At 41.7% G+C, this 12,332-nt stretch overlaps 2 protein-coding genes across 21 annotated transcripts in view; one reads left to right on the top strand and one right to left on the bottom strand.

Moving 5' to 3' along the window:
• Window positions 1-12,332, bottom strand: part of BTLA (B and T lymphocyte associated) — a 33,394-nt gene that overhangs the window by 5,816 nt on the left and 15,246 nt on the right. For 3 of the 9 annotated variants that reach the window (XM_083837729.1, XM_083837734.1, XM_083837737.1), the window contains 3 exons: window positions 11,385-11,431; window positions 4,450-10,285; window positions 1,754-1,851 (listed from right to left, as the gene is read on the bottom strand). In XM_083837729.1, coding sequence (XP_083693855.1) covers window positions 9,959-10,285; window positions 11,385-11,431 — 374 coding nt within the window. In that variant the 3' untranslated portion in view covers window positions 1,754-1,851; window positions 4,450-9,958. Of the gene's footprint in view, window positions 1-1,010; window positions 2,315-4,449; window positions 10,286-11,384; window positions 11,432-12,332 lie in introns of all 9 variants that reach the window. The other 6 variants (XM_083837730.1, XM_083837735.1, XM_083837733.1 and 3 more) reach the window with 4 other exon arrangements.
• The window catches only part of LOC310900205 (OX-2 membrane glycoprotein-like), a 50,477-nt gene that overhangs the window by 34,678 nt on the left and 3,467 nt on the right, over window positions 1-12,332 (top strand). For 8 of the 12 annotated variants that reach the window (XM_083837811.1, XM_083837800.1, XM_083837812.1 and 5 more), the window contains 2 exons: window positions 3,145-3,398; window positions 3,535-3,645. In XM_083837811.1, coding sequence (XP_083693937.1) covers window positions 3,145-3,263 — 119 coding nt within the window. In that variant the 3' untranslated portion in view covers window positions 3,264-3,398; window positions 3,535-3,645. Of the gene's footprint in view, window positions 1-3,144; window positions 3,399-3,534; window positions 7,627-12,332 lie in introns of those variants that run through there. The other 4 variants (XM_083837805.1, XM_083837803.1, XM_083837801.1 and 1 more) reach the window with 2 other exon arrangements.

The following is a 12,332-nucleotide window of genomic DNA, read 5'->3' as shown; positions in this document are numbered from 1 at the left end:
AATACTATTAAAAATTGTGTGGAGTAAACGTGCCTAACTCTGAAATTTTAACATTTTTGTGGGATTTTCTCTTTGGACATATAGCATTTTAGGAGAATGAGGCACAAAAGCATGAGCAATTGAGGATATAATTTAAGGAACATAAGTTTTGTCTTGTTCTTAGTCAATGAAAGCCACTTTTGTCTGGTGGCACACTGTCCTGTCTTCCAAAGAACCGCAGAAAAGCACCTCCTCTCCTCTAAAAAGATCAGACTGCTCACACACAGCCACCATGCCACACTTCAGTGCCATCTCAAAATAGGTGGCACATCTTTGAGCACTGTGAGAATACAAAGCAAAATCAAAGAACCCCCAAAATATCTCTCTCCCCTCCCCACCCCACCCCACCCCCCCAAAAAAAAAATATTATTTCCTCTCTTGAGGTTTGCTGGGCGTAGCGCAGCACCTGTTGAATTTAGGAGCACAGAGGAGAACTGCTGTGCAGCTTTGGCTGGCAGCGGGGGCACAGTGGCCTGGGGTAGCTGGGGGTCCTGCTGGACACAGCTGTGCCCGTGCTCAATCCCTGCTGCTTTCTGCCATCTAGTGGTTAGCAAAACTTGTCTTCTGCCCAACAGCTAACATTAAAAAATAAATAAATAAATAAAAAGATCAGAAGAGAGGCAGGATGCGGCATGCTCTGGGGGAAAGACAAGCGAGGCACGACAAGCACTCTGCCCTCTCGTAGCCAAGTGGACACAACCTGCATCCTCGGGTCTGACCTCTCTTTTCCAGAACATGGCCGGGTAGCACAGGTTTTTCTTGCTGGTTCCAGCCTCATCTAGACTGGAAAGTACTTCAACATCTCACCTTTGGCACTTGATAAACAACTAAGCTTCCAATTTTTTATTTTTATTTATTTATTTATTTGGTGAGTCTTTACCTTCACTTAACTGTTTGGAAATAACTATTAGGTTAGGATGGGGAACTTTACCCAGGCAGTGGCACTATGCCACTGAGTGCTGCCTACTCACCAGATACTTTATATACAGAAAGCGATCCTGACCAGCTCCAGTCTTCAGGGGAGATTGCAAGCCTTGCCAGATTATCAGGATTTTTAGTACTGCACTGTAAGAACAGTTCCTAGAGGAAGTAGAGTGCTTTGACTCATTCATCCAAAATTTCCATCCATATAGAAAATGAAAGACAATAGTGTGTTTTAAAAGTCTGGGACTTTCCACCTTACCCTTTGTGGTAATGAGATAAAGTAAAAACAGGAGATTGATGTGTCTTTATTATTTATATCCTCTTCCACCTGCCCTCTACCCCAGGAAAATCACTACATGCCTAGCAGCAGAGGTGTGGAAAGGCAGGTGATTTCCCCTGCCTGCCTCAGGGGCAGTGGGCGGGGGGCTCCCTGGGTGGTAGGGCAGGTCCTGGCTGCCCCAGGCATCAGGTGCCTTCCTGGGGACAGGGTGTCAGCCCCTGAGTGAGGTCAGCACCTAGGTGTTCAAGCCAGAGGTGGTTAGTGCACCCTCCAGGGAGGTGGAGAGGATGTGGATTACACAACCTGTTCCAGTGCCTCACCACACTCGGAGTAAAGAATTTCTTCCGAATGTCTAATCTAAATCTACCCCTTTTTAGTTTAAAACTGTTACTTGTTTTCCTATCACTACTATATTTGCACGCAGACTCACCACTGAAAGAGCTCAGTTAAATATTTGGCCTTATCAGTATGTGTTTATCTGATTTCCAAGGTAAAAAGTTATTATGTCACCTCTTCAGGGGAAGGAAGAAGGTATGGTGCTGGCTCCTTTTTCCAGTCTCTGCAGTAGGTATTAGCAGGTGTGTCAAGGCTCAGGATTGTCACAACTCCTGCCAAAATCAATGTGTATAATTTGAAAATTAATTTTTATATGTGCAAAGAGCCCATACTTCCCTTAATATTATGACCTTATAACTGATTTTATAATGCTATGGTCAAAGCTTGCTAACCCGCCTGTTTTCTGGAGCAAGAATGCTGTTTCCAAATCAATGAATTCACAATCTTTTATTTAGCACAGGGCACAACTTTATTGTTGTTGTTATTATTATTGTTGTTGTTATTATTATTTTCTCAAATAAGGAATAACTTGAGAACTGTGTTGCTGATTCAGAAAAAAATAGGATCTTACAAGGTAGTGACTCTGCTTTTTCAGGCATTGTGCCTCAAGAAAGATGTCAACCAATTCGAGAGAGTAGAGAGAACGAAAGCAAGACTGTTGGTGGGTCTGTTGAAAGATCTGAGGTCATTCAGTCTAGTATGAGGCGTGATGTCTTCAAATACACAAATGCACACCTGTAAAGAGGATAGGAGAAAATGTTCTCCATTTCCACTCGAAATAGAATAGAAAGTAATGGTTCTATGTTCATGGAAGGATATTTAGGCTAAATGATAGGAAAAGCTTCTATTTGTAGTCATTATAAAATGCTGGAATAGACATCGAGGCGCTGGAGATCAAGGCCCTTCCAGAGAAGGGCTATGAAGCTGGTGAAGGGCCTGTCACACAAGTCCTGTGAGGAGCAGCTGAGGGAACTGGGGTTGTGTAGTCTGGAGAAGAGGAGGCTCAGGGGAGACCTCATTGCTCTCTACAGCTACCTGAAAGGAAGGTGTGGGGAGCTGGGGGTCAGCCTCTTCTCACAGATAACGGCTTAGAACAGCTTTCAGTATTGTGATCTTGTCTCGGGTCATGTTGTCCTTCCCAGCCATCTTTCTCTTCGCTTTTACTCTGCAAAAGTCATTTCTTTAATTTTATAGACAGGAAAGGCAGAGGGCTGAAAAGCACCCAGCGTGTACTTGTAAAGTTCACTCCAGATGAAGTGCAGGCTGGACCCATAGCGTGGCCAGAGGGCCCTATCCAAGTGAGATCTGTGATCTTAAGTATAGCTCTGCGTGGCTTTGTCAAGAGTCCATGCACCATATTTAGTGTTAGAGCCAAACATGGGAGCATATGGCTCTCAGGAAGGCAGTTCTGTTTCATTATTGGAACTGAGCCAGAAATTGTTTGATTTCCAAGCAGTTAACACATTTTCTTTATAAGAAATGGGTGCATTTTTGTACAGCATGTTGAGAAATGTGTTCTAAAGGCTACTTCAGGGTTGACCTATGTTTCTTCTCTTTCTTACTAGGAAAAAAGTTCCCAGGGCCTTCTCTGCCAGTGAAAGATGCTGCAGTGCTAATTCTGATACCAGGTGTCCTCTTGCCAACAGACCAATGCTGCAAAACTCTTCAGAAGAGGAAAAAATGAAGCCACCTGAAATGGTTAAAATCTTTCCCTGTGAGTTTATCCGCTTGTACAGCTCAGTGGAAATCTGCACTTCAGCAAGCGCTGCACCACTGGGAGATTTTTGCAAGGAAATGTGATGTCCTCAGGATTTCAGGGGTGAGTTTTTGCTCTGCTTTTGTTCGCTTCTATTCTGAGTTTGCTTGTTGGCACCCTCTCCCTTAATTTGAGATCAGCCAGAGTACTTTCACAGTTTTGTCTTGTCTTTGTCTTGTCTTTTGTTTCTCCTTCATAGGCTTAGAGCTCTGAAGCCCCTCCAAGAAAGAAGATACACTACCCTGGAAGATGAGAACCTTGCGTGGGCACTGAAAGCTGTTTCTACTCAACCTTTGTTTCATCGAGGAAAGTAGGTGTCTAAAATCAAAGCACATGTTGCTTCCCATCGCGTGCTTACATGTGAGACCACTTAAAGTCTGTTGCCAAACAGGCAGAGAAGAAGAAGCCGGTAGATCACTGGGTTTTTCAGCCCCTGAGCGAGATAACCAACCACTGTGTGCAACTGTGAGGTCCCCGGCTGGGGAGCTGATAGTGATACTGTAACCACAAATTACGTAAGGTTAGCTTTTGCGTCTTACTCTCCTACCCTGTCAGAGGCTGCCGCTGTAGTTAGCTTTTAAATGCAAATTTCTTGAGAAAATAGGGGTCTACTGAAGTTGCTGCTTCCAGAAAACCACAGCTGTCAATGCCTAGGGCATGGACAAAAGGAGTAGTTATTTATTTTTTATTTTTATTTTTATTTTATTAAATCTAAATGAGACGACATTTCCAAAAGATTCTGGGTCTCTCTGCAGAATTTGTGAAAATACAGCAAAATGAGACTAAATCCCTAACATGAACTTTAGGTACTATATTTCTGAGTATTAACAGCTTGAAAAAGGGGAAAAAAATAGCAGAAGCCACCTCTGCTTCACTATCCTTACCATAATCCAGAAACAGTAGAAAGTAGGTGAATTTCTCAGTACACACAAAGTCAACAAACACATCTCTCCTACCGAGGTAGAAATTGTTTTAGAATAGGTTACTTGAGAAAAAGCAGACGTAATAGATTAAACCTCTGAGACTGCACCCAGAAATCTGAGTAGTGACTTTATGAATTATCTTGGGCCCTGTTTGAAGAATAGTTGTCTGTAAAACTTATACATCTACTCACCATCTAGTGCCAGGTGAAGTAGCTCCATAGCTTCTGGTCATGCTGAGTCCCTTTGTGTTAGGTAGAGATCTGGTTCTTTGTGAACAGAAAGTGAACAGTGCTGAGACCTGATGAAATGTGGTCACGGTTGCAGGTCTCAGTCACCAGATACACGTTGGTGCATCTGGCTATGTGTAGAAATGCTATGTACGCAGTAGGTGTGTCTTCCTACCGATACTGCCCCAGTGGTGGTGGTGGGGGGTGGGGGGTGGTAATAGTCTACAGAAAATATCATCCACAATTTCAGATGGAAAGACATAGATGGCTGTTTAAGAGGGCTTTATTAGGCAAGGCAGCTTGATTTTTAGGAAGTGTTGGGTGTCAGTGCACTCAACCACAATTTCTTGCTGGGATATATGGGAGAGTTTATTTCTTAGTTACTGTCAGTTTCTAACCACGGTATCATAAAGTTCCTTTTTGTAATGTATTTGTTGAATGTGCCTGCCTCTGACTACTCTTCCCCCTTCCAAAGGTGCAGAGTGAAAGCTGAGCACGTGATTCACTATCAGAGGGAAGGTTTTTGTCTCAGCGGTTGTGGTGGCTGAGCTGCAGCAAATGGCACAGCACTCCTGTTGAGTGGAGTCCCAGAAACACTGCACGCAGAGACATGTAGTAAATAATGCATATGAACTAGCTCATCTAGAAAATCTCATCTTAAAAGAGAGTTTGTTTACCTGTGAATAAAGGCCACTTGCATGAAAACCTAGCTGCCAAGCTCTAGCTTAAGGCAGCAAAGTGTTACTCTTGAGTTGATGCAAAATGATTACTCTCAGGTTCTCAGCTGGCTGACATCTCATGCCAAGCATATTCTATACTCCAAAGTTCAGTTGACCAAGCAAGTCGTCTCTCAACACAAAGACTAAAATCAATGACACAAAACATGTGTAACTATACAAGTTCGTTATAACATGAAGTCTTCTGTCTCACAGGGCCAAGATTCATAATAGTTAAAAGGTCAGTCTCTTAATGATGTTTCCAATATTGATTTTCCATTTCTTTATCTGTGTTACAGTAACTATGGCAGCAGTATTCTATTTGTGGATCCCTGGAGATGTGTGTGTACATTGGGAAGGGAGAAAGCGGAATATGACTTTGAAACTGGGGTTCAGGCTAGGTAGTAAACTACAGTGGTTAGGAGTGTAAAGGACATAGTAAGATCACTTGTGTGAAACTGAAAGGGTATGAGTGCAGTTGATTCACACGGATGACATACCACTGGCCTGTGTGGATGGAAACCATCCAGCCTCTGGGCTTACTTGGTTCCTAGGCATTTCCTTTTCGTTAGGTGAGCAGGAACTGCACATGAGCAGGCCTGCCTCTGGTGTAGTTTGTTGTTGTTGTTTTGTGTGTTTTTTTTTTTTTTTTAAATACTGGTCACCACTTAAAACTCACTCAAAAATGAGGGTTCTTCACCTCACAAATCCTTGCCTGTACTGAGGGACGTGCAGTTTCTTACATCTCAAGCTCTGCAGAAAACTCTACTGTCTGCTAGGTGCTGGTGGTCCTCCTTAGCGATCCTTTTCTGCGCACCCCTTCAGATACGCTTTTCCTGCTCTGTTTTCCCCTGAGATCTGCTCCTGTCTCTCATCCCTGGCCACTGTCTGTGGTTCCCATTTGCCTGGGCTGGTGTTTGTTGATCTGAAACAGGGTAGGGAAACAGATCTGTGGAGGCCACAGGATGGGGAAATGGATGCTTGCCTCTCCCCTCAGCCTGCTTGTGCACCCAGCCTGGTGGTGTGGCCTGGTGCCAGGACTCAGCCCTGCGCTTGTGTGCCCTGTTTCCCCTGAAGATATGGTTTACAGGGAGACCTAGGGAATGTAGAGGTGGATTTTGGGAAGATCCCAGATGCAAGATTATGCCTTTTACACAGAGATGCAAACTTCATTTTTCAAGTAGTTTTAGCTGTAGCACTTCCTTCTGCACACTCCTCACTGATTGTGCACCTTATTATACAAAATGGGGGGCAGAATATTGTGGAGGTGTGGGGGAGAAATATTGCAAAACAGGTAATTGGAGAAGCAAGGCTTGGCAAGCTGTCGCTTGATCTAGCAGAATGGCAAAGCTTGTTGTTTGCCAGAAGCAGTCCCATCTCATAGATCTTTGGAGCCCAGGAGTAGGCAAATGAATAAACTTCACACTGTTTTATATATATATATATTTTTTTTTCTTAGAAGCAAGATTCTTTGAGGGAATAACTGGAGAAAGTGAAACTAGAAGGGTTGGTGTGTTTTATGGTCTAAGAACCCATTTGTTCCATCTAAGCTTGTAAGAGACTTACGTGCTGTGTGGCCTTGCTCGGGAGGGAGTAACCAGGCAGTGCAGCTGCATGTTCCTCCCCTGCAGGAAAAGGTCACTGGATCATGATGAAGAGCACTAACATGCACTTACAGTCCTTCAGCTCCACAGACATCGCTATCTTCCTTCCATGCCTATGTGTGGGTGTAACAGAGCAGCACAGCTTTGTGTTCTTTGGGCTTCCTGTGTGACTATACCTGCACCATGTATTTGGTGCAAAAATAGAAAAGGGAAGTCAAGAAGTAGAAAATTATGTAGTATAGGCTGGAGGCCCTTGGACTACATCTTAGGGAGGCTGCACAGGTGCTGTACATCCCCCACAGAATGTATCCCATTCCTGTTTGCTTTCTTCAATGGGTTATGGTGATCATGTGGATGATTTAACACTGGTATTGGCTCCTTTCAGTCACACACCGAGCACATGCAACAAGTTGTGAGACTGCACCACTTCCACTGGTGTCCTGCCCCTTCAGTAGGATGCTACTCCGGAAAATTTGAAGGCCATCCACTGAGCCTTAACACAACTGATACTAGGTGTGATGTCTCAAATGTAACCATTGTGTTACTGAGAAGTGCACTAGGTGATTAAGATGAACATGAAAATTCTTGACTGAAATGGTACACAGTCCTTCTGTCTACTGGCCAGTTTAATTGCATGGGTGGAAATAACAATTTTTAAATTTCGTTTGAAAGACTGAAAACTGAATGATTCTGTATTTGACCTGAATGAATTATTTGCACCTTAAATGGTAGATGGTTTAAATCAGCACCTTTGCTTCCCTCCATCAAAAGACAGACTCTCGATGTATTTGCTTAAAAAAAAAAAAAAAAAAAAAAAAGAACCTACCACAGACTCCTGTGCTTTGCTTTTCTATGCTAGCACATTTGATGGTAAGGTGGTAAGGTGCTTCCTGTTTATCTACAAAAATCTCATCTCCCAAATCAAACCTGGCTCTCTGGGGACCTCTTCTTAAGCCAAGCCTTGCTCTAAGGGCAAAATGTGTCAGATTCAGATCTCACTAGCATTGCAGCTGGGGGTTGTGCAGTAATTCTCATGCATGTGCTCAGTCTCATTGTAGCTCTTGGTCAACAGGGCGTCATCCTGGGGCTGCTCTGAGCAGAGCTGCTGATGCTTTCGGCTGGCTGGGGTGACAGAGGGAAAGCTGTGTGTGCCCAGATGAATGCACCTCAGAGCTGGCTGGGAAGTCACACAGATAACCTGCCTGTAACCCAGCACCCCCTCACCTCTCAGAGGGACTTTGGACTCTTCTGTCTATGTACTGTGGTATGGGCAGAGTACTTATATTGCAGAACATCCGTGAGAAACATATGGTTTCACTTGTACTTGTTTCTGGAAGGATGGCCTTTTCCCCTTCTGTCTGCAAGGCCAGCGTCCAGGTCACAGAAAGAAATTAGAGAAGTTTGATGCCTTTTGCTGAGGCTTTCTCTTCACTGAATGGCTGTCCTTGTTTTCCAGTTTAAGACCACTGAGGTAGAAGCTCTTTCAGAGAAACAGTTTCTTTGTATTCTGAAATCTATAAAAATATTTTTACCTCTATCAGCTGAGCAATAGATGCAATTAATTGTCTATTTCATACCTAACCTGCTTCAAGTTTCCCAGTCACTCACTTCAAATAATTAGTCTCTAGCCATATTAGGACTGGCCCACTAAAACAAACATAGCAAAATGAATTTTTCTATGAGATAATTTTCCACTTTTTTTCTTTTTTCAAATGAGGATTATCCGTGATTTATTGGATTGATAAATTATATATTTAAAAAAAAAAAAAAAGTCAACGTACCTCATGGCCTGAACTAATTACCAGTGCAGAAATCCATAGATTTTTCTCCACACTGATACCATGACTGGGTTTGAAGGAGATGGAGAAGGGTGGAGTACAAGTGCGCCATAAGCATAATAAACCATCTAAATTATCCATATACCAGGGTTAATGTGTATCTGATAACAGCTTTGGTGTTAGCTGGAACTGTACCAAGGTAAAATATGAAGACAGAGGAGCCTGACTTTCTTCCGCTAAGTTGAGCACAAATCATCTGGTGTGTTATGTGCACCCTGAGGACTGGTATATCCTTCCTTTTCAACTGCGGTCTGAATTTTTAACCAGTTTGAAGACTGCCCATTTGCTTCCGTAAACCTCTTGGTGCAAACGTTGCTAAGAGTAATTTTTCAGAGCATTATTTTGCAGGAACAGATTTGTGGTATCCAAGCTCTAGCTGCACAGTGCTGCAAAAGAAGGGTGTGAGCATTCTTCTCAAACTTCGAATGGTGCTTTGGTCTTTATATCCTTTTTATCTTCTTTCCCACGAACCTGAGCATGAAATATAATGATATTCTTCTGCCAGTGTTGGGAGGCAAGCTTAGCGTGACACAGTTCCACACAGCTACTAGTGAACAAAAGTTTTTGATTTTGATTGTGGTCGGTCGCTGCTCATCATTTATTTCCATTGATTCATCATGGACAAAAGCAATATGCATCAACTTAACTAACCAATCATCGCACCAATAGCAAAAAAGAGAACACTGTATTTTGACATTTTGTCACACATCGTGTGACTTCTTTGTAAAAGGAAAACAACCTTTTCCTCCTCCTGTTCCCCACGAGAAACAAACAAATGATTGTTAACAAGATCTTGGTTAATATGAGGATTAGACATTCATGGTGTTCAGAGAATTTTTCAAGGAGACAAACTGGAATGAAAAACAGAATCCTTGGAAGGGTTATCTTAGAAACTCAGAAAAAAAAATGCCCCACACACATTCTTAGCGTTTACTTGGGAGGAATTAATCTGTCTCAGTATTGTCTTCCTCATGGATTCATTTTACATGTTTATATCCTAGGAAAAACCTCTCCTTCTCTTCTCCTTTGTCTATATTCAAAGTCAAACTAGAATTAGAGTCCTGAACAAAGGAAGAATAAGAAAGCTGGCTGTTTCTTTTTATTCCCCCCTTTAAGAGACAAATACACAGTGGAAATACCCACCCATTCACACGATATGGACTGTATTTTTAATTCCGGTATGTAGCGGGGAGCATCCACAGGTTCTTCTAAACAAAAAGGAAGTTTTCCTGGGAGATAAAGGAACGGCATCCCGGAGGGAAGCTAGATCTGAGACAGCATGCAAAATGGTAGTCTGGAGAAGTCCTTGTCATATTTATTTATTTACATTAATGGAGGCATATTCTGTAAATTCATTTTCTACAGACAGTTCCCTTCTCTGGCATTTTTCTGCTGAAGCAGAATGATTTAGTGTAGCATATATGAGGACATCTGGGCTTTCAGGTGAAGCTGGGATGGAAGGATCATTAGGTGCACTAGGTGCTGTCCTCTTAGCATTCCAGTGAGGAACATCGTTGTCATAAATTGTGTTGGCATGCAAGAGCTGCTGTGGACTAGCCATGGAGTAGTAAAGCAAAGAGCTTTCATCTGAAGCTTGAGTTGTCCCAGCAGTGTGGGATGGAACAGCTGCTGGACTTCTGACCTGCAAAAAGCAGAACAGGGTACAGCTCTGTGCATATCTGGTTATTGCTTGTGCTCCGGCTAAATAGGGAGCATATAAGATCTTATTCATTTTGCTGTGTCCCTTTAAAACTAATTTTGAACTCAGGTGCATTGGACTCATCTGATCATTGGATTTTCTGTTGATCTTTGAAATAAGTTAGCAACCACACATTTATTTCTAGCCTTTCTCCATTTCCCTTCCCAAATTCAGTCGTGTCTTTCCTTGTATGATTTCAACTTAAGGAAAAACTGATTTATCCTTGTGAGAGCACTTCTATGCCACTCATTCAGGCTTTTCCTTCCAGTCCTATTAAATCTTCTTTACTTTCACCTGCAAACCCCGAACTATCTTATCCCGATTACACCCATTCTCCCATTTCCTAATCTCTTGCCTCTTATCCTATGTCTTGTTATTCTCCAAATAAATCTTTCTCCTTCTCCAAAAATCTGCAGATTCCTCCATAAATTCATCGCTCTGTAAAGAAATCCTCTTTGACATCCATTTTTCTAACCACTTAGAATATACTGCTTTTAATTTTCTTTCTCCCACCTCTCCCTTTGGGAGCTCTGCAATCTGTTTGGTGGCCTTTCATCCCTGCCAATATTTCCCTTGTGACTGCTAGCTATCAACTCCTGTGGTATCTTGCATGTTCTGCCTTCTGCCCATTTAATTTCTCTAGAACTGCTTACAAAAGTGAGTTCATGTTAACTACACAGGAAAGTCTTTTCAATCATTTTCCTTACTCTGTGCGTCATTTGTCTTACGCAGACAGTCAAAACCAGGTCAACAGAGGCACATCAACAGATGTGCCTAAATTCTTACTGGAATGATCTTACAAATTAATACATTTTAATAGGAGTTTAGATGCCTAAAGTACTTTTCTGGCTAAGACTCTTAGTTCCTTTCTTCAGCGCAACCAAGGTGATATCTCACACCAGGGAAGTCATTTCGTCCATGCGCCAAGAGGGTCACTAAGTCTGTCTCTGATCCTACTCCACATTTTATAGTACATGAAGATTTGTTCTCAGTACATGGTTATGCAGTTTTAGGCTTCAGTAATGGCAAAATTTAAACATACCAGGCTCTCTAGTCTCTGTGGCGTTAATGGAGTTCTCTTTTGCTTTGCTAGGAAGAAGAAAAAAAAAGGATCTTTCAATAAATAAGCATTGAGATTATGCCCTTCTGCTCATGGAGAGAGTATTAACTAGTAAAGCAGTCCTTCCCTTATTGAGTGCACCTCAAAGAATAAAAATTTATTTCCAAACTGGATTTAGGAATTGCTGTTCTGATAAAAACAAATCAACATAAACCAATATGTTTATAGAATGCATTTCTGTGCTCCTCAGAGCTTCTCTGAAGAGGAGTAGAGAAATTCCCAGTGTACTTCTGGCTAGTTTTCTCTCTATTCAGTGAAAAGGCATGGAAAAATACCCAAGCCACCTTATAAGAAAACATGCTAAATTTTTTGGAAGAGGAAATAATTTCATTTTCCTAAAATAAAATAATCCATTGGATTATAATAGGCAAATAATCACTTCAGTTAAATTAAGATATGGGGAACTCCACAATCCACTCTTGATTTAGAGCATGGCAGCTGTGTAAGAGTTTCCATAAAACAGGAGAGATTAATACTGTAACAAGTTGATACTTCAGAAAGAAAGGTGGAAAAGTAACTGGATAGAACTTGATTGCATTTATATGGCTAAGAGTCCTATTTATTTCTAACTTGATATTCAAAAAAACAGTAGAAAAAATCCAATTATTATAAAGTCTGAGTATTTGGTTTGTTCTTACTTTACTTCCATTCCTGTCTCTCTGGAAGGGAACAATACTTGGGACAAATTAATTTTTAAAAAATTCAGTATCCTAACTGGGGCACTTGACAAGGACATCTCAGAAATTAACTGGGGTAATTATTAGGGGATTTCAATAGAGCTTTGAATGAAACTTTAAACTGTGAAAAGGAGTGTAATAAAATACACACTAGGAAAAGATTATATGATAAGATTATAAGATATAAAATTCC

The sequence above is a fragment of the Anser anser genome, assembly GCF_964211835.1.
Source record: "Anser anser genome assembly, chromosome: 1".
Classification (NCBI taxonomy): domain Eukaryota; kingdom Metazoa; phylum Chordata; class Aves; order Anseriformes; family Anatidae; genus Anser; species Anser anser.
This window is presented reverse-complemented; position numbering and strand designations above follow the sequence as displayed.